This window comes from Rhizopus delemar, genomic scaffold, assembly GCF_000149305.1.
Source record: "Rhizopus delemar RA 99-880 supercont3.6 genomic scaffold, whole genome shotgun sequence".
Lineage (NCBI taxonomy): Eukaryota > Fungi > Mucoromycota > Mucoromycetes > Mucorales > Rhizopodaceae > Rhizopus > Rhizopus delemar.
In genome coordinates, this window is record NW_027137832.1 from 2619307 (window position 1) to 2640569 (window position 21263).

The 21263-nt window shown below is 36.5% G+C and overlaps 8 protein-coding genes across 8 annotated transcripts; 4 read left to right on the forward strand and 4 right to left on the reverse strand.

The window, feature by feature from the left end:
- Positions 1-300: 300 nt before the first annotated feature.
- On the reverse strand, positions 301-1121 carry RO3G_09012 (40S ribosomal protein uS5; the record flags this gene model as incomplete). The annotated part of the gene is made up of 2 exons (XM_067663597.1): positions 301-1037; positions 1088-1121. The coding sequence occupies 2 exons, from the start codon at positions 1119-1121 to the stop codon at positions 301-303; spliced, it is 771 nt and encodes a 256-aa protein (XP_067519698.1).
- A 1750-nt stretch (positions 1122-2871) lies between these two features.
- On the forward strand, positions 2872-3727 carry RO3G_09013 (uncharacterized protein; the record flags this gene model as incomplete). The annotated part of the gene is made up of 3 exons (XM_067663598.1): positions 2872-2901; positions 2950-3243; positions 3293-3727. 3 exons carry the CDS (start codon positions 2872-2874, stop codon positions 3725-3727), a joined length of 759 nt encoding a protein of 252 aa, XP_067519699.1.
- A 417-nt stretch (positions 3728-4144) lies between these two features.
- Positions 4145-5621, reverse strand: RO3G_09014 (uncharacterized protein; the record flags this gene model as incomplete). Its single annotated transcript, XM_067663599.1, has 3 exons — positions 4145-4902; positions 4947-5200; positions 5329-5621. 3 exons carry the CDS (start codon positions 5619-5621, stop codon positions 4145-4147), a joined length of 1305 nt encoding a protein of 434 aa, XP_067519700.1.
- An 879-nt stretch (positions 5622-6500) lies between these two features.
- Positions 6501-7114, forward strand: RO3G_09015 (uncharacterized protein; the record flags this gene model as incomplete). The annotated part of the gene is made up of 3 exons (XM_067663600.1): positions 6501-6630; positions 6679-6941; positions 6992-7114. The coding sequence occupies 3 exons, from the start codon at positions 6501-6503 to the stop codon at positions 7112-7114; spliced, it is 516 nt and encodes a 171-aa protein (XP_067519701.1).
- Positions 7115-7120: 6 nt separating this feature from the next.
- RO3G_09016 (ribonuclease T2 family protein) lies at positions 7121-7694 on the reverse strand (the record flags this gene model as incomplete). The annotated part of the gene is made up of 4 exons (XM_067663601.1): positions 7121-7340; positions 7394-7440; positions 7497-7605; positions 7654-7694. 4 exons carry the CDS (start codon positions 7692-7694, stop codon positions 7121-7123), a joined length of 417 nt encoding a protein of 138 aa, XP_067519702.1.
- A 4639-nt stretch (positions 7695-12333) lies between these two features.
- On the forward strand, positions 12334-13260 carry RO3G_09017 (uncharacterized protein; the record flags this gene model as incomplete). The annotated part of the gene is made up of 1 exon (XM_067663602.1): positions 12334-13260. The coding sequence occupies one exon, from the start codon at positions 12334-12336 to the stop codon at positions 13258-13260; it is 927 nt and encodes a 308-aa protein (XP_067519703.1).
- Positions 13261-15702: 2442 nt separating this feature from the next.
- RO3G_09018 (uncharacterized protein) lies at positions 15703-17755 on the forward strand (the record flags this gene model as incomplete). The annotated part of the gene is made up of 9 exons (XM_067663603.1): positions 15703-15930; positions 15987-16043; positions 16096-16313; positions 16358-16547; positions 16601-16698; positions 16757-16848; positions 16903-17318; positions 17367-17548; positions 17605-17755. The coding sequence occupies 9 exons, from the start codon at positions 15703-15705 to the stop codon at positions 17753-17755; spliced, it is 1632 nt and encodes a 543-aa protein (XP_067519704.1).
- Positions 17756-18221: 466 nt separating this feature from the next.
- On the reverse strand, positions 18222-20724 carry RO3G_09019 (uncharacterized protein; the record flags this gene model as incomplete). The annotated part of the gene is made up of 2 exons (XM_067663604.1): positions 18222-18686; positions 18739-20724. The coding sequence occupies 2 exons, from the start codon at positions 20722-20724 to the stop codon at positions 18222-18224; spliced, it is 2451 nt and encodes an 816-aa protein (XP_067519705.1).
- Between the last annotated feature and the right edge of the window lie 539 nt (positions 20725-21263).

Below are 21263 nucleotides of genomic sequence, written 5' to 3' on the forward strand. Positions count from 1 at the left end.
TCACTCATGCTTCAATCCGGATTGCCTTGCTTCAAAGGAGAAACAATCAAACGAATGCGTACTCGATTCCAAACTGACAAAACAGATCGAGCTGCTGCTGATTTCATGTTGATGCGCATCAAGGATTCATTTGCTAATCAACGGACTGTTTTGTATGATTATTTCCAAAAACTAACAAATGGTATTCCTTATTAAATCCCCTCTCTTCCCACAAATAAAAATAAACGCAATCAATATTTTTTTTAAAAAAAAAGCAATTCATTCTCTCTTTTTTTATTTCCAAATAGAAAAAAAAAAGGCTTACTTTCTTTGCTTTTGAGCAAGGAAATCAGAGAATTCTTGGTAAGGACCCTTGACAAATTCAGATTCTTCCCAAAGATCAGGAGTCAAGAAACCATAAGTGTTACCAATGGCAGCGAAGGTAGCCTTGATAAAGTTACCGAGGGTACGGGTAGAACCACGAGAGGAGGTATAACAGTCGGAAATACCAGCCAATTGAAGGACACGCTTGGCGGTAGGAGAGGCGACGATACCAGTACCTCTGGGGGCAGGGACCAAACGAGACATGACGGAACCACAGCGACCAGAGACCTTGCAAGGTACAGTGTGAGGTTCACCAAGGTTAGAGCCCCAATAACCACGACGAACGGGGATGATGGCAAGCTTGGCAAGGATGATACCACCACGAATAGCAGTAGCGACTTCCTTGGCACACTTGACACCCAAACCAACGTGACCATTTTCATCACCAATGACAACAAAGGCCTTGAAACGGGTACGTTGACCAGCAGTAGTTTGCTTCTGGACAGGCATGATCTTCATGACTTGATCAGTGAGCTTGGGAAGGAAGTAATCGACAATTTGATATTCCTTGATGGGAAGAGAGAAAAGGTAGATTTCTTCAATTGACTTGATCTTGTTAGCCTTGACGAGACGACCGAGTTTGGTGACAGGAACCCATTCGTTCTTTTCTTCACCACGACGTCCGCGGCCAGCACGACCACCACGTCCACGTCCACGTCCAAAACCACCACGTCCTAGAAAGCATCAGCATCGAGCATTCAAAAAAAAATAAAAAAAATCTTACCACGAGAAGCACCGGCCGTTGCAGAATCAGCCATACTATATTATAATCCATCCATTAGTATTTTCTCTTTATTCATCCATTAAAATAACAAAATGGTAGGGCTACTCACTTTAATAAAATTAATGAAGAAAGAATCTATTATACTCCTTGGCCTTGTTGATTTTAATTCACAAAAAAAAAGAGCCAACTCGGACATCGGGGTATGAATGTGAATGTCCAGTGATTGAAAATAGAATTTGGGACTCTTACCATTGAATGACATTGGCTATGGTTATGATTAGATGGTGCTTGAGAATAGTTTAATACTTATTAATCTGCGTTATGATCACACTACTGCAATAAAAATATATACGTATTTTATCATGTTGCGTTTACAAATAGGCACTTGATCTTGTATTTCATATCTTTTACATATTCTGTCATTTATTCTTTAGAATGTCAATCGTCTTGATTTCTTTTGCAGTGTCGCTTTCATACATGAACCATGACCATAAAACATCATTCGTTTTTTTATTCATTTCCTTATTGTTCTTGACTGACAATACGCATCATAATTCAGCACAAGCTTATCTAAAACCAACTTGTTCTATCCCACTGACCAACAAGACATGCTTGTATGAATCTATCAAAAGTAGCAGCTTCCAAAGGAAAACAGTTCAAAAAGACCTTGAATTTATCAAACAAGTCCTGTGGTACCCTTGTGGAAAGGTACACGGACTGGGTTACATTAAAAAAGCCACTGACAGGTGTTGAACACACGTGAGGTACTTTTGATCAAAGAAAAAAGGAGAGTACATGATTTACAATACATTTCGTTTGCTAGATTTCAAATACAACCAAAACTTCAAGCAAAAGCGCTCTTTTTTGCGTGTGTCGATAGATAGGACCAATATAAGAAAAGCATGTGATTGGCTGAAATAAAACTGAAGTCAGCTTAAACCACACACACACACCACTAAAATAATTCTTGATGCATTAAGCTCATTGTCTTTTTTTTTTTTTTTTTTTTTTTTTTTTCTCCTTTAAAAAGCATGAGTCAGCAACCACTTTTGTCAAAAACACATAGAAATTATTCATCGACAATAGAACCAAATGATTCAGCACAAGATAGTTGTATAGAAAAAATGGTTGATTTCTTTTCAACTTCTTTATATTTAGAAAATACATTGGCAACAGCAAGAGATCATTTAGGTAACTAGACCAATCATCTTCCCCTTTTTCTCTTGATCCTTATTTTTCTTTTTGAAGCAAACGAACGTACCTTTCTAGCTTGGGTCAGGACCAGTCTGTCTACTATTTCAGTTGGCATTGGTAAAGTGTAGATATGTCGTGATATTCGTGATAAATTGCTCATTTCTCTTTAGCTGTTACACAACTATTTCGCCTTGACAAAGAGAGTAAAGCAGGTCAGCCATTGGGAATGCTCTTTATTGTGATCGGTATGCTTTATATGATATTTGCATGTAGTCGTTATTTTCATTCACAATCAGCCATGACAAAAGGTTATTTTCCTGCTAGTAAAAGTATCATCTTTATCGCATCCACAGTCACCCTATTCGCCTTGGTGGCTGTACTTGCCATCATTCTCACAAATTATTAAACCCATTTTTATTCCCCACATACATACACCCCTCTTTTTTTTGGTTTCTTATTTATGCGGACTTTTGACCCTAGGTTGTTTAGCAGCAAAAGGACAGAAAAGAAAAATTAGTCATCCAATAAAAATTTAGTTTTCTATTTTTTTTTTTTTAAAAAAAAACCTACTTCTTTTTTATAGCAAAATCATGAAAGACGTGTCTAGCAAAATGCAAGAGGTATACGTCAAACAATACCAGTGACACGTGTACTAATCTATAAAAAAGAACCCAGAGCTTGCTCAAGCTGCCAGAGACGTTGCAATCCATCTGACCAAGGTCACTCAATTACTTACTGAATTATTAGACAGCACAGGTGCACAAACCAATGGTTTCAATAACAAGGACAAAGGAAAGAGAAAGCGTGACCCTGATTTCCCAAAGCAGCCTACTTCCAACTATCTCTTTTATTGTAACTCTATTCGTGCTGACGTCGATAAAGAATTTCCTTCAGCCAGTTTTGTTGAAAAAAGCAAGATTTACGGTGAGAGATGGAAAAAGTTATCGGATGCTGAGAAAAAAGTAAGTTTTATAGTTTATTCAGCAAGGGCACAAAATTAAATCTGTTTAGCCTTATAACGAGATGGCTCAAAAAGAAAAGGAAAGATACAATCGTGAATTAGAAACTTATGAAAAGAATCATGGTGTCATCAAGAAGGCTAAAACTGAAAAAGCCAAACCTGAAGTCAGCCCAAAGAAGACGACGGTAAAGAAAGAAGTAGCCAAGGATGTCAAGGAAGAAGAGGCTGTATCTGAAAGCAGTGAAAGTGAAAGCGATAGTGATAACAGCAGCAGTGATTCTTCCAGCGATGAAGAAGAGGAAGAAACCAAAGAATCTGCTTTTAATGAAGAAGAAGATGATCAAGTTAAAGATTCTTCTAGTGATGATGACAACGATAAGGAATCTGATTCTGGCTCTGGCTCTGGCTCTGGTTCCGATTCTTCTGATGAAGACAGTGACAGTGCTAGCAGTGATTCATCTGATGAAGATTCAGACAAAGAATAAAGAAAGTAAAGCTTATTCCTTCTTGCGTTTATTATTATCGCTTGATATCATTTCATCTTCTGCAGCACGTTTCTTTCCCTTTTCTGTTTCTTCGTCTGGTATTTCTGGCATTAAAAGTGAACCATCACCAGGATATTTATAAACAGAGGGATCTGATGCTTTCTCTCCTGTTTGTGTATTCTACAATGGGGTTAGCGTCCATCTTTGTTTACTCTAAGATTCTTACAGTATCATCTAATGCTGGCATGTCCATTGTATCCAAAATCATATGAATAAAATCCCCCATATTTCTTTCAAATCTTTCAAGTGGGAAGCGTTGGGCTAGCTTTTCAAAATGAGCTTGAAAATTTCCTTGTTCATCCACATTTAAAAACTATAAAAAATAAATCACAGCCCCCCTACCTCTTTGTGCCTATTTCAACCTACATCTTTTTCTCTTTCTCTTACTTGCGTCTTGAATAAATACATTGTGCGCGTCTTTGGAAATAACAAGTGATGGTCCGCAGCACGAACTCCCCAACCACCCACTTCTTGCTGTTCCTCTTCTTCTCCTTCCTCCTCTTCCTCTTCCTCCTCTTCTTCCTCTTCTTCCTCTTCCTCCTCCTCCTCCTCTTCCCCTTCTTCCTCCACGCGACCATATGAAAATATTTCAAAGATAGATTCCAAACCGACCTGGCCATCACACAAATAACTTTCAATCGCGGCCTGCGTGAGTAACTCGAGAAAGAGGTCGTACCATTTGGGCGGCATACCACCTCCCATGACCTTTTGACCAGCAAACATCATGGGCTTCACCTCTTCTCCCGATTCGAGTCTGCGTCGAAGCATATCGGCACTCGTTCTCAAAAAGGTCGGGATGGCCTCGATCAAGCCTGGGGCTGGTTTGCTGAGGGTGGGTAAGCTGCAACCGTAGCAGTCTTGAACGCGGTGTCGACGACAAAAGGCGGGTTGGATCGGTTTCGAAAAGAGCTCTTCACGATCGAGAGGTTCGGGCGAGAGATAATGACGCCAGGGACGATGGGTCAGAGGGGTGCTGGCACTGGTTTCTTGATGGCTCGAAGGAACATCAAATCGGCCAAAGACAAGGTTCGTGAGCTGACAGAGATGAAGGCGTTGTTCGAAATGACAGTCGCGTTTAAAAGAGAGCGTCTTGTTGCAGTGGCTAGAAAGGATGCCTGCAAAAGTAGATTAGGACGCCTGTAAAGAGGATGCTTATTACCTGCAACAATGGCTTCTACAGCATGTTTGTCTTGTTCTGCTTTCGCAGCAGATTCGACCCATCTCTTTTTACGTTCTTCTAGGGTTTCTCTTTCTTTTGGTAATGGAAAAGATAACTCCAACAATTCCACACTGGCTTGCTTTAATCTAGATTGAATAGAAAGATAAAGCAAATAATCAAGAATGATTTTATTGGTGGATGGTGTCGTGTTTTGTTTATTGGATTGATTTTCTATTACATCTTTGGATGAAAAGCTAAATTTATTCATCTTTGATAAAAAAAAAATAAAAGAGGGGATGGGATGGGTCTGCTCTTTTGGGATCAAATTTTCTTTTTTTGGTAAAATTGTGAGACCCACTGACAAGAAAGGATAAAAATAAACCCAGGCAAGAGATAAAGGGTTTGGATAGCGCTGGATAGCTTGTCGATCGCTAGCGTCTTTATGTATTGAACTGCTATCACCAGCTCTTCTTCTTCTTCGTCTCCTTCACTATCATCGTTTATAACAAGTGATTCCTTAACGGGTGTTTCTGGTAAATAATCTATTTGGGTGACATTTGGATTAAATCGTACAATCTTATTATTTCCTGGATCAGATACACATTTAGACCAAAACCGAGAATAATTAAAGTTCTTTTGTAATGCAGATTTTAGTGTGGTTGGTGTCTCAACCATTTTTAATTCTATAAATAATGGACCGTATAGCCCTTGGGATGACATTAGTATATTTTAAGGGGAAATTATGAATCATTTACATGTTATATCTGCCTCCTTTTGCCTTTAAATGACGATGGTTAATATGAATCATAGAGAAAAGTATTGCTTATTATACCAATTTAGTGTAGATGGATCTACAAGAGGTTGATGCTGATTGAATGTTTTGTTTGCCATCTGTCTCCAAAGTATGTTTTGGTATCTTGCCTGTCGATGTCTTTCTATCCATAACTTTTTTATTTTAAGCGGTTGGCTGGCCTGAATTAGATCATATCGAGTCTTGGTAATCTGCTTCTTGATTTCTTTATGTGTCGTTATCAAGTCAACTGTTGTCCATTTGTGTGATAAGTAGTCAACTGAAATATGGTTGTTTGTTTTCATTGTAAGAGAGAAAGAGATAAAAAGAAGGACCTGAAACGATTTATAAAAGTTTTTTTTTTCTTCTTGGTCAAAAACACAATCTTCTGACGCGATTATTCTTAATTTTCTCTTACTTTTGTACACAAAACGATTGAATAAAAGAGGGAAAAAAAATGTGGGGTCATTCAAGTAGTGATGTTACACTTATCGATGGTCATTTGTGTTGTTTGCCCTCTCTTCAAAGTTATTTTCTTGTTTTTTTTTTTACTACCAAAGTCCCGTAAGCAGTGTGCTTTCTTGTCAACAAGGATTCTACTTTTATTTTTGTATGCTTCACGTTATGTTTTTGTTTGTGCTCGATAAAGACAATTCAATGTCAGTTTTGCATGTTGATTGGTCAAATTATTTTGCTTTACTTTGTCCAAAAAAAAAAATAATAATTTTGACTTTTTTTTTTTTTTTTTTTTTTTGAAAATCTCTATGCCTGCTGATTCACAAAAACAACCTCCTCAACCACGCGATGCAAGATTAATTTCACTTATTCTTCAGTCTTTAGGAGTTGAAGACTATGATCCTAAAGTAGTTCATCAATTACTTGAATTCGCTCACAGTAAGACCTATTGTATTTTATAATTCACTTGTTAATTATTGTGTAAAGGATATACGACCGATGTTTTGCAAGATTCACTTATTTATGCAGAACATGCCAACAAAACAGATATAGATTTAGACGATATTCAACTTGCTATACAAGGCCGTGTCAACCATTCGTTCACTACACCACCACCCAAAGAGTTTTTATTAGAATTAGCTCAAGAGAAAAATAAGGCACCTTTACCACTTATTCCTGAGAAATATGGTATACGTTTACCAGCAGATAAACATTGTTTGACTGGCATCAATTTCTCTATTGTGCCTGATGTAAATATCAATAAAAGTTTCCTAAATGTAGTATTCACATCTAAACATAGGCTCCACCAAAACAGTCAACAACCAGCACTACTGCTATCAACACAGTCGATTCGCAAGATATGGAAATATCACATACACCACCTAAGCGCGGAAGAGATGAAGATGATGATTATGATTTTTAATCTTTATTATTTTTGTGGGAAATAAACTGCACCACGGCATGAACCTCCACTTAGACTGTCTGTGATGACATACGTATCCCTTCCTTTAACATAAAAGTAAAGAGCAACATCGGTTAAAGTGCCAGATCGATCACAGTGAAGCATGGCTTGAGCACCCAGATGGGTTTTGATGGCATCGGCAATCGTGTGCACGTTGTAAGTATTGCCTGGGAGAACACCACTTAAACTATAAACATGGTTTAGTACTACTTTTCCTTACTTTGTGTAGTATTGATCTACCTGAGAGCGCCATAGACATCATACTGATCACGAAGATCGACCACTTTCTATAACAGGTGTGAGATTAGTCCAATGAAACATATAAATATCCCGAACGACATACGTTAAAATATTCAATCACTTCTTGGTATTTTACATACGAACCACCATAACAAGCAGGACGAAGCGTACTCACACATGTACCATGTTTATTCCATTCATGAGACCAAAATCTAGTTCATCTTTTTTCAACACTTGTTCTCTTTTATCAGATAACTTACATGTTGTTATCGCCTTTGTTACTCGGCCAAAACATATTCATACGGTTATAAAGCGTACCATTGTTGGAGCGAATGATGGAGCCGATCGAGTTTGATTTTCTACTGTTATCGCAACCGTTGCTAGGTGCATATCGACCAGAGCATGTATCAGGCCAAAGACCTTTTTTTTTTTCTCACATCAGTCATACGTACGCAATTTTGTAACAAGATAAACTTACCGTGAATAGTGAATTCATCAGAAGGACCATAGCCAGGTGACCATTGAAGATTAAGAACGACTAGACCATACTTTGGTGAACAGCACGCATCCACTTTACCAGACCAATGACAAGATAAGACATCAGCTATCGTGAACAAAGCTGAATGTTTTGCTAGTTTTTTGTTGATAACATGAACTTACGTCGACAAGACTGAGCGATAACAGAAACTACTAAACCTACTAAAGCTAAAATATATTTCATATTTTACAAAAACGATAACAAAAAAAGAAAAAGGAAAAAAAAAAAACAACTATCCGATTTATAAATCCTCTAAATCCGTATTATCTACACACGCACACATAAATAACCGCTCAGCTCGTCATATTTATCATTTTTATTGTTGTGCAAAAAAAAAAAAAAAATCAGCATGGCTTTCTCCACTCTTTTTTTTTTGTTTTCTATCAGTCTGCCGTCTATTTACATCCGTTTTTATTCTGTTGACATGGTATCTTGTTTTCTTTTCTTGACAATCACCACCTTCTTTTTTTGAATCTTTTTCTGTTCTTCCAAAAAGGCTGATTTATCATTTTGATCATAAGCTGGACATGGTAACAAAGTGGGTCCTGCCACTGTCAATACTGCACCTGCAGCAACGGCTGTAAACAAGTTGGAGGTTATTCGTTGTTTTTGGGAGTGATTCAAATGACGCACTTTATTCCACATTAATGTAAGAGTCAACCTGAGAGCAACCTCTGTTGTGGTTTCGAATGTGTTTTTAAAGAAAAGACGGCCAGTGAAAATTTTGACACCCCTCACACTTCTTTTGTTGAGATTAAAAATTAGCGTGAGGTCATCATCGAGCCCTTTTTATGCATTTGAGGTACACCAAAGAAAAATCCACGTTGTGCTGCTTTATAAAACATCGGATGCGATCCATATAAGCTTTCATAGTACACTAGTATTCATCATGACTATTAGTCTCAACAAAAAGCTTTCGATTGATCTTTGATCCGGCAGAGTTTCGTCAGGCTGGACAAACAAGAGCACAAGAGGCTTTTGCACAGATTATTTCATGTAAAAACAGTATCGATCACAGATCAAATCCCACTGAGCTATAGCTTAAACATATGTCTTTATTTTGCAAGTGCTTGAGGCTATTGAACGCTTTTTTTTTAGTGTGCTTTTTAAAAAAAAAATCGGCGCATTTTCTAACCTTTTCTTCCTCACGTTCATCATAATCAAAAAGGGATAATATTTTTTACAAGGACAGCTCATGAAACCAACACGATAACATAGGAAATGAAATAATGGATATTCAAATGAAAGTAGACAATGAAATGTCTCCAATTGAAAATGTGACAAATTTTGACATCTATATTGGTTTGAAACCTTCTGAAAAAGAAGCCAAAGAGAGAAAGGATTCATCTGCTGAGAAACCTCGAAAGGATGATGAAAAGGGCTCACACAAGCATTACAAAGATGTTGAGAAGGCGCACCTTTTTTTTCTTGTTGAGGAAAAAGGAATGAGTTTTAGAGCTGTCGCTCTGAAACTCAACATTAATGCGCGCACAGCACAGGAGAGTAATTGAGAACACGCACACGTTTGTATAATCAATATTCAATCTGTTTCCTTATGTTTTCATGCGTGTGAATGGGTGCATTATTCATGACTATATAATGGCCTTTCATATGCGGATGCTTGTCCATTTCATCAAGAGTTATTTTTAAGAAACTGATGTAGTGACATGTTATGGTACCTGAGCTTATGTGTCCTTTAGCCTTTCTCTTCGCAGATTTCAGGGGGTTTTTTTACACCGACTGTAATCAAACCTGCAACAGGAATAGCCCCAATATAGACGTTGTGTTTGCTCATGTAGTAGGTTTGGTAACAATGACACACGTGCCTTTTTTGGACCAAGCTCTCAAGCGTTTTATATTGATGTCAAAAGCAGATTCGTCAGAAAATTCATGTCTGTATTTTCCCATTTGCAAACCCAATCGTATCGTTCCTCAATCTTTGCTGGGCTGTTTCTTTTGACAGAATGGAAGTCGGCTTTCTTCAACAAAAGATTATATTCGTTTGTCATGAAATTATAAACCATGCTACGTGAAACTTTGAGATCATTGAATCACCTCAACAAATGCTCAGTCACTTTAGTGACAGCAACAGAGGGATTAGCGACAATGAAACCAACAAGAACTGCTTTATGTTCTTTGTTCAAGCTACATTTTCGACCAATCTGTTTACAAGTCCTAAAAATACTACCAGGACACATGGTATACTGTTTAACCCATCTTTGAGCAGTTCGAATTGGATGCCCAACTACTTCGTTGCAGCTAATGCGCTCATACACTTTTCAATCTTCAGGTCGAAAAATCGAATCTTATCCTGAACAGTGTAGCGCACATAATCACGTTTTGTGTCTGCTTCTTTCATACGAATGTTTTCATCTTTTGGCATTTCTATTAACACCGGGCAAGCCGGTGAAGATTCCTTAGAGGGAGCTTTTTTAAGTATTCAGAATGAGTTGCAGTCACCTCAACCACAAATTCATCCTGATCAACGATGTTTTCCATCGACTCAGGACCACCCATCCTCATCAACGACGTTTTTATGTCCATCTTCAAATAAAAATATTGTACTCTAGTTAAATGTAAAGAACTAAGAAAAATATCACGACTTGAAAAAAAGAAAGCGTCTGCTTTTGTAGTTTTTCGAGTGCGAAGAAATCATTGAGACACGACATCGTTTTCCACAGCAAGCGAGGTAGTTTGTAAAAATACAACTTGTCTTTCTGAAAAGATGGGTTTGATTTTGATCAGCAAACAGTAACAATTTTGGTTGGCTAGCAACATCAATTTTGACTGTTCGCGACATTGCTTGTTGTAAGCACTGTAGATTGTTTTATATCAGAAACAGTCTCTCATTTGAAACATTAACATATTTTAAAACTCTTGTCTCATCCTTTTTTTTTTTCCTGTAGATAACTGTTTCAGAAATATTCCTAATTACCGCTCTTCTTTTGACGTAAAAAAAATCAAGGAATGTCTTCAATAACTCAAAGTCCTTACCCACTTGCAATCAAAAGAAGGCTGCCGGTCCTTGAAAAGCCAGATTGAAACAGAAACTATGTTTCATTATAAAAAACTCTTTAAATTCAAAAGGTAGGATCATTTACTTGCTAAAAACCATACGCAAATTTGTGTGGCACATGTCTTTAACCACACAACTCTCATCTAGTTTCTTTAATTGCTTTTGTAAGCTTCCATAGTCTCTTTCGTAATATTTCAATTCATGCTACAACACAATCATATAGCTTTTTTTAAAACAAATGAAATCGCCTTTTTTTTTGAAACATCTGTTTGACTCTAAAGACCTACTCAGATGCTATGCATTTTAAATGGATCTAATTCTAAGCATTTTTTTTTCAGGGTATCATAATGTTGACATTAGTCTCTGATTGATGCGAAAATATTCGGAACAGAATGGCAAATAAGATAGATAATGGTAATCATAGACATGAGACAAATGCTCCCCTCAAATGCAATGCCATCGAAAACATAAAAAAAAAGATTATATGCGCATACAAGTAAAGTACAAGAGTACTTATCTATAAGATCAATGTATTCAATGTCTTTCAAGACCCTTTCATACAACTTTGATCCTAATAAATGGCCAGGAAAATCTTGCGCATACTTTTTGTCGTTCGGATTAAGAGTCGCATACTTTAGTTATTCTGTATACATTTTTTTTTTTAAAAAAAAGGAAGCTATTATCCCCTCAGTCATGATGAATATAAAGTATATTTCAGCCACTCGTAGATCACAGACTCAAAAGCTAATTAGTAAAATGCTATTGGTCGATCTGTTTCACTGTTGGCCGTCTGCCTGTTTCATTTTTCTTATCTAGACCAAAGGGTTTTATCATCAGGCAAATCTCATTTTCTCTTGTCTCAGTACCATTTTCATATCCCTTGGAGAAAGAATTGTTTTTTTTTTTTTTTTTTTTTTTTTTTTTTTTTTTTTTTTTTTTTTTTTTTCCATATAAATAATCAATTTGTTTCTTTTCATTGTATTCTTTTTTTATCTCACAATGAGCCAAGAAAGAGACATTATAAGCGAAACAAAATCTATTAAATTTAACGACGATGAACAGGACAGCTTTGATCAAGTGGAAGAAGAATGTGTCTTGGATGATGATAAATTTGGCCATGGTGATGGTAGTTTTTTTACTGCTTATTTTAATGTTGTCTGTGTCGTTGCTGGTACTGGTACTCTAGGTCTTCCCAAGGCCTTTGCTGAAGGTGGTTGGCTTGGTATTCTGATCTTGATCTTGGCATATGCTATGTCTGTTTATTCTGGTATTGTTCTCATACGCTGTTTATACTATAAACCTGGTAAGCGTCTCCATGATATTAAAGAAATCGGTACTGCTGCCTTTACCTGGCCTGGATATATCATTGCTTCTGTTTTTCATTTCATGAACCTGTTTGGTTGTCCTGCTCTTTATCTTGTTTTGGCCTCTAGCAACATGACATATCTCTTAAGAGGTACGGCTGGTGAATTAAACTATAAGATTTGGACCATCATCTGGGGCGCTTTCTTACTCATTCCTTCCCTGATCATGAAGACCTTGAAGGAAGTGACTGGTATCGCTGCTATCGGTGCCATCTGTACCATGATGGCTGTCTTTGTTGTCCTCATCCAAGGTCCCATGTTCCGTAACTCACACCCAGAGATCGCTATTGAGCATGATTCTGTCATTTGGACTGGTTTTCCTTTGTCTCTCTCCACCATTGCTTTCTCCTTTGGTGGCAACAACACATACCCTCATGCCGAACATGCCTTGAAGAAGCCTCACCAATGGAAGTGGGCCGTTACAGCTGGTCTCAGTACATGTGTCACTCTTTATTTCATGACAGCTGTTCCTGGTTATTGGGCCTTTGGTACTACGACACAATCCCCCATCTACAACTCTCTTCCTGATGGTGCTGGAAAAATGCTTTCGATGATCGTCATGACCATTCACGTCATCCTAGCTATCCCAATCTTCAGCACTTCCTTTTCTCTTGAATTTGAAAAATTTGTCAACTGTACCGAGGAAAGATATGGTAAGTTTGGTGCTTGGGTTGGTCGTGCCATCATCCGTTCCTGTACCATGGTGATCCTTGTCATCTTGGCCTGCTTTATTCCCTACTTTGATGACTTTATGGGTTTGATTGGTGCTCTTGCCAATTGTGGTCTTGTCTTTTTGTTACCCATCTTGTGCTATTTGAAGCTGACTGGTGTTCGAAACAAGCCTTGGTACGAATTGGCCTTTTGTGGCCTGACCATTTTCTTGGGTATCGTCGGCTGTGTGTTTGGCACAATTGATGCCATCAAATCTTTGATAAAAGACTTTTTGTAAATAAATTAGACTTCTTAGGTATAATAAAGTGTATTTTGTTTGTATTATTGTTCTATAGAATTAGTATAAAAATAGAGCTATTTTTTTTAATAGATATATTTTTATTGATATATTGGATCAAATGTAGTTCTCATTCATTAAGTGGAAAATAATGGTCTTTATTTATTCTCATTCATTTAGCGATACCATTGATCCTGAATAAAAACGCCTTTTTCTTCCTTTATAAGGTATGGTTGAAAAAGAAAGACATGTTTTATATATTATTGACAAGCTATCGCTCTTTCATGACTGTTGGTCTCTTTTTCATTCATATACTCTCATTGTATAATGCTAATTTATGTACTTAAAATATGCTTTACTGGGTTTAATTGGCTATATGTTGACGAGAATCTTTCTTAGTAACATGGTCTCTTTGCTAAACTAATTCTTTTGTGATCATCGTTTTAAACACACTTCATTTCATATTTGGCAAGATATCCGTTAGTAAACAGTTTATATTAAACAGGCAGTACATTTCACAGAGAAAAGTCTCAATGCAATATTTTATTCAAGCTTGGGCATAGATACCTTTTATCGTTTTGTCTATTTCCGGAATGCTTTGTTGGCAGCTATAAAAAATTCAATGTGTGTGTGCGTGTGCTTTTTTTACTTGTTCAAATTGTAGAAATGATAAACAAACGCACACAAATATTAAAGGTAAATATAATGATAACAGGATGTCATTTTCCCTTTTTGGCACAGCCACTTTTTATATATATTGAATGCGTTCAGCATTAAGATGAGGACTATCTACCCCTAAGACGAACAAAGCATTAGATATATCATTTGAACTTTACCCTTTAAAATTTCTTGTTTCTTAATTTACATGAATAATATGCTTAATGAAACCCTAGATAAAGAGAGACCTTGGGGCTATCTGTTAATGTATAAAATATTGTTGAAATATTGATTCTAATTTGAAGAATTGATGTCCTGAAAATATTAATTTTTTTTTGGGGCAAAGAAAAAAAATATGCTTTTATACAAGAAAGAAGTAGTTTCTCTTGTCTTATGCACTCAAAGATATGATCTGCTTCTTGAATGACATCTACAGGTGAATGGTCTGGGATCAATACGGTTTCCTTTGTTGCCAACATAGAAGGGCTTACATATCTTTGTGGTCAAATTGAAGTTGCTATTGAACATCGATATATCACCTGGGGCTTTTCTTTCCATTCACACGAAGAGCACGATCTTAAAGTCCTCATTGATAGAAGTGGGCTAACATCACAGACCTCAGCAGTATAGTCTACTTTTATTACTGGTTATTTGACGGTAGCAGCCTTTATCCTTGCTTTTTTATGGCACTGCAAGATTGTTTTTCACGATTGTCATAACTACCGTTTCATCTTAGCTATCTCCATGCCCGGTTCCTTTTTTTCTCTAGTTATTGAGACATTTTTCAATAATCTTGATAAAAGGCTAGGTAATCCTATCGAATGAGCCAATTATACCGTTATACATAGTATCGTAAAGGGATCCTTGGTTTTAATCTGTATACTATCTTAATAATTTCATGAATTTGATCGGTTTACTTGCCAATTGTGTTTTTCCCCTTGAATTGATACAAGTAGAAAGCCTGTTCCACAAACTATTTTAGTGTTTAACAAACACATTTTTATATTACTGCACTAGGTGTTATACCTAATTTTTATAAATATCATCTTTTCTTATATAAATGCATCTTTTGCTTCTATCTCGGTAAGTATCCTTTTTCTCTTGTTTTTAAAAGGATCATGATGTTGCTAATTGTGTCGCTTGTATAATTTAAAAATTCACACGGTATTTTTATTTATAGACTGTCCATATCCTATATCCAATATTAGTATATAGGCATTGCTATAGACCAAGACTAATGCATCGTCTTTTATCTGTTTGCTATACCATCTGGATTCATTAAATAGGTATTGTTTTCGATTAAAAGCGTTTTATAATAGAATACATTGACCAAGTCTTGTAAAAAACAGTTACGTCAGCTACTTTTTCAAGTGTTACTTACTTCATATAGTAATCAACAAAAATAGCAAAGAAAGGGTCCTCATTTTACATTTGCATGATTCGTTCATTTCAGTCCCAGCATAAAATCTTTTTGTTCCACTGAGCCAGCTGGTTTCCCTTTTCTTTTTATATTATAATGACTAAATCATTAGACCAACTCGTGCAAGACTGGCTTTCTTTAGATACTGTAAAGCAATATACGCACATTGCTTCTTAATTGACTAACAATATTTTATTAGAATGAAGAAACCAGGAACGAAATTATCCAACTTCAGAGTGCAAACAATGTCGAAGAATTAACAAAAAGACTGGCAACCCGTATTGAATTCGGAACTGCAGGTAAATTCACCTTTTTGTCTTACTTTTTTTCCAAAACTCAATATAATTTCAGGTCTTCGTGCAAGAATGGAAGCAGGTTTTTCGAGAATGAACGACTTGACAGTTCTTCAAGCTTCTCAGGGACTTGCTGTCTACATCGAAAACAACGTAAAAGATGCAAAGACAAGGGGTGTTGTTATTGGTCATGACCATCGTCACCACTCTGATGATTTTGCTCGGTTGACAGCATTTGCGTTTATCAAGAGAGGGTTTAAAGTTTGGTATTATAAGGAATTGGTTCATACTCCTTTAGTGGTAAAGTACAAGACGTGCGAAAGGATCTACAGTGATATTTATTCTATTTGTATTAGCCTTATACAATCAAAAAATTGAACGCAGCAGGTGGCATTATGATTACTGCTTCACACGTAAATACTAAAAAAAGAGAGTCTATAAAATGAGAGACTTATGTGTTATTAGAATCCTAAAGATGACAATGGATACAAGGTCTATTGGGAAAACGCCTGTCAAATCATTCCGCCACATGATGAAGGTATTGCATCTACTATTTTAGAAAATTTGAACCCTTGGGGATGGGATTATCAATTGGTTGGCTCAAGTGATTTGGTTGCTGATCCAACCGATCAAGGTGTGATTGAATCTTATTTTAAAGAGGTTCAGGAGCTTTGTCAATTTAGGTACGTCAATTTTAGTCATTTTAACATGAACTGATATCTTGTAGATCTGATAATACAGCAACCAATGTCAAGTTTGTTTATACAGCAATGCATGGTGTAGGAACTCCCTTTGCAAAGCGTTCTTTTGAAGTATTTAGTCTACCAGCCTTCACTCCTGTAGAAGCTCAGGTAGTACCCGATCCTGATTTTCCTACTGTTGCTTTCCCAAATCCCGAAGAAGGCAAAGGTGCATTGGTAACCTATTTCGAAACTATTTAAAATTTCAAATGACTGACATGTATAAAAAGACTTTGGCTATAGAAACAGCAGATAAAGTGAATGGAAATATCATTTTGGCTAATGATCCTGATGCAGACAGATTGGCTATTGCTGAAAGACAATCAAAGTAAAAACAAGAATACCCTGAAAACATAGAAAAGCTAACGCGATACATAAAAATATAGTGGCGAATGGATTATTTTCACTGGTAATCAAATTGGTTCCATCTTGGGTGCTGCTTCTTTTGAAAAGGCAATTGCAGCAGGGAAAAAGCCAGGTAAAGAAAAAAAAAAAAGCTTCATTTTCATATGTACTAATATAGCTCGCATAGAACAAATCGCAATGGTTGCCAGTACTGTTTCCTCAAAATTCTTGGCCCGTATGGGTGAAGTAGAAGGCTTTAAATTTGAAGAAGCGTTGACTGGGTTCAAATGGATTGGTAATTCGGCCATGCGACTTGAACAAGAAGGTTACAGTGTCGTCTTTTCATATGAAGAAGCCATTGGATTCACTATTGGTGATATTGTAAAGGATAAGGATGGTGTCAGTGCCTTGGGATTCTTTTCTGAGTGGGCTGTTCAATTATATAAGCGTGGTGTCACTGCTTACGAATACTTGCAAGAACTCTATAAGAAATATGGTTATTTCGTATCTGAAAATTCTTATTTTATTTGCGATGATAAGAAAAAGATTGGTGAAATCTTTAAGCGTATTCGATTTGGTGATGTAAAAGAAGAAGATTCAAAGGTAAGTTTTGAATGCCTGTTACAATCATTGCTGAATTCATAAAAATAGTATGGTTACAAGTTAAAGTATCCACAAACAATCGGAGGTTACCAGGTCACATCCGTTCGTGATTTAACTGTTGGATACGATTCATCTACTTCAGATAATGAACCCACTCTTCCTGTATCATCCTCATCTGAAATGATTACTTTCCGTTTAGAAAACAATACAGTATTTACTATTCGTACAAGGTAAAGATACTTTATATTAAAACAATGTATTCAATAGATGTAACCGTTATTAATAGTGGTACCGAGCCAAAGATTAAATATTATTCTGAATTACGTGGAGAGAGTGAAGAGCAAGCCAAGATTGATCTTCACAAGGTGGTTGAGGCCATTGGTACTGAATTAATACAATATGAAAAGAATGGTTTACTTAAAAAGAAGGAAGATTAAAAAGAATAAATATAGTTTTTATATACAAAAAAAGTTAGCGTTTAATCTTCTTTTGCTTACGCCAATTTTCTACAATATTTTGAACACGTTTGCTAGAGTGCTTATTAGTAGTATTCTTATATGGACCACTGGTTGCATTGAAAAATGAATTAAGACTTGTCTGCTCACCCACAGTCTTTATACAAGAAAATAATTAGAATCATATGCAATGATCTTTCTCTATACAACTTACTGCTCTCTTGTTCATTTCTCGAAGTACAGGTAACAGAACTTCATCTGCTTTATCTTCTGGCCAACCAAATGCTTCCATCAAAAAGATACGTAAGGAGTCCAATTGAGGCTGACCCCATTTAAAGGGTTCTGAAGAGCTATCAACAGTAGGATGGAGATATGCTTCCTTTACTAATGGATTAGGAAAATCACTAGGTATTTCTAAATCTTTGTGTCTTTTCCTCTGCAAATATAGTCAGTATTTTAAGGCAAAAAAAAATAATGTCTGTCTTACAAATCGCTTTTGAAAATCAGTAACATCCTGACCACCATTGTACCAATCTTTAAATTTCTTTAGAGGACCATCGATATCATCATCATCTTGTGTATCGGATGGGAATTCATCAAGAATTTCCATGGCTGCCACAGGGCCTACGCCAGGGATACCTTCTGTATAATCACTACCCAATAGATAGGCGAGTTGAATTAGTTTATTTCTGCTCAACATCATCTCTCTTTCAATATCTTCAGTCCGATAGCACTCTACAAATCGTTGTTGATTAAACATGTTTTTATACACTCGAGATGCACCAAATAAAAAGACATCCGAGTCGTCTGTGATTGTTCCCTCAATTAGTTTTAGACGCTCCAATGCTGCACATTGAGCTTCGGCTTCCATAGGTGAAACTATATAAGGAATACCAAACAGCTTTAACAATTCCTTTTAAAGAGATAGTTGGGTTAGAAGCATAACTTCTTTGTGGATGACTTACTTGTATATCGCCAATCATTTGGTCGGTTATATCATCCGAATTGCCTTTATCTTTTCTTTGTTGAGCATTCAATTCCTTCATGTCTTGATATAATTCTCGTTTCACATCTTCAAGCTTCCTGGATGCAATATCAGATACAAATCGTGCATATTCGTCGTCTTCTCCCTGTATATTATTTTCCAATTCCTCTTCTGAATCGTATCCTTGGTTTGGTCTGTTTGAGTCATCATTCTTTTTGGATGGCTCTGAAGGAACGTCTTTTAGTGATGACTTAATTTCTTCATCAGAATGAATTGACATCTCAGTCGTAGGTTGAATAGGTAAATGTGCTTTATCTTCTATGGTCTCAGTTTTTTTTTGAATGCTATTGTTATCATTGTTCTCTATATCGTCTTTTTTAATTTCAACAGGATGCTGAGTATTAGTGTCATTGCCATTGATATGATTGCTATTTTCCCTTCTTTCATTTTGCTGTTGGATACTATTATCAATATTGATTGTAGCATCCTTTTCTTGTTTATGTAACAGTGATTGGGAAATATCGATATGTACAGGTTTCTGAGGTGGTGAAGCATCTTCTTGTAATGGTTTACTATGTATTTGAGTATCAATAAATTCAAACTCTTGGTCATCATCATCATCCAATATAATGTTTTCATCTATGTCATCTATTACTTTTATATCTTCTTCTGTCGGCCGATAAACACTCTTGTTCTTTTCCTTCCATTGAATAACACTTTCCAAGAATGATTCCTGGAACTGCAAAGACTCTAGAGCGAGTTCATCGCCTTCACGTGTCTTTCCATATTGTTTACGTATAGATGTCAACTGTGTTTCAAGTGTGGGGGGATCACTATCAAATATGGCTGTTCTAAGCATTTGCTTATACTGGTTATTGAAAGAATATAAATACAGAAAGGCATCAGGGACTCGGGATAACCAGAGATTTAGGAAATCTTCTGCATCCAGAGAGAGGCTCGAGTCTTGCTTATCAATCTCTTTATCAGGAATCTTTTCTTTTTGATCCTCTTTATAGATCTTGGATATGACTTGATCAATAGCTTCATCGTCAACATAAGCTCCCATATTGTTAATCAAGTTCTCTTCATAAAGTTCTTCTTTGTCTTCATAAGCATTCTCCTCACTTCCAAGAGCTGTTTCATAATTCACAAATAACGGTTCATTGTCTTGATCAGAATCTCCCTCTTCTTTTACATCTTCCTTTACATCTTCCTTTACATCTTCCTTTACATCTTCCTTTACATCTTCTTCTTCGTCATCACTAAGCAACCCGTTTAATAAAGCTGCCAGCTTTGGGTTACCAGCCACAGCTGCCTTCACTTTATCTTCCTCTTTTGGTTCAACATTTTCAATATTTTCAGAACCACTCATTGGGGGTTCTACAGGATCAAGATTCATTGGGTCTGCGGCAGAAAGACCAGGTAGCTTCCAACCCAAACCCTGATCGAGATTTTCATTTTTATATAAAACATATTCCCTGCCTCTTTCACCTGCCACACGTGCTGGCTCAGCTGTCATTACGCCACCAGCGACAGTATTCATTTGCATCACTCGCTGGGTCATGTCATTTCGATGTTTTAATAGTTTTATCTGCTGTTTTGAGAAATCCATCGCAGACTTTGAGTGACGCACCATTTGATCCAATCTTGCCCAAGAAGTCTGTCGTGATTTGAGCTTTAAATCCTGAATGATTTCATATTGAATCTCGGCAGGCAAAGTTTGGAAAGTCTCAGAATCGATGTCTGTGGTCGTGGGTGCAAACTCATCCACAAATTCCTTAATTTCTTGCCTTGTTGGTAAACGAGGATCCAACTTGTTTAATTCCAAAACTTTTTCTGGTGGCAATTCGTATTGGTCTAGTTTTCGATTCTTTCTTAAAGCGTCAACTGCTGCAGATTTTTCTAATTGATCATAATAAACATAATCTTCTTCCTTTTCTTTTTCTCCTCCGTGTTGCCTGTACATGTTTCTTGATTAGAAATAGACTTATTTATATTTTTTCATGTATACTTTTTTTCTTCTTCCATGATAACCCTTGATTTAACTTGAGCACTTAAAATTTTTCTAGCTGTAGCTCTCATGTTGATCTTGATCCCCTCTCTTCTCTTTCGTCTTTCTCTCTAAATATTGCAAAGTAAATAAAACCAAACACTGTATTCTTCTTTTTATTCTTACAATAGTGCTTCGTTTTAGAGAAGGCGCGCCACCATCAAATACAAATACAGGTTTTATATCATAGAAAAGTAGCTTACAGATTCTTCTAAAGAATCCCAGCAAATGTCCATTTTGTAAGGCATTGCCCTGTCTGTCACGCATCGCTCGTATAAATTGATGAATCCAAATCGATGCATCCACTGCCACTTTTCGTTGTCGAAGTGACTCAAGTTGTGTAGGTCGGGCTGCTGGACCGACAAGTGACCAAAGTCCTTGAACTCCCATTGAAGTGGTAGAGTGAAAAAATGTTTTAAATTACTGCGAAAAAGAATGAAAATAAACTACGAAGA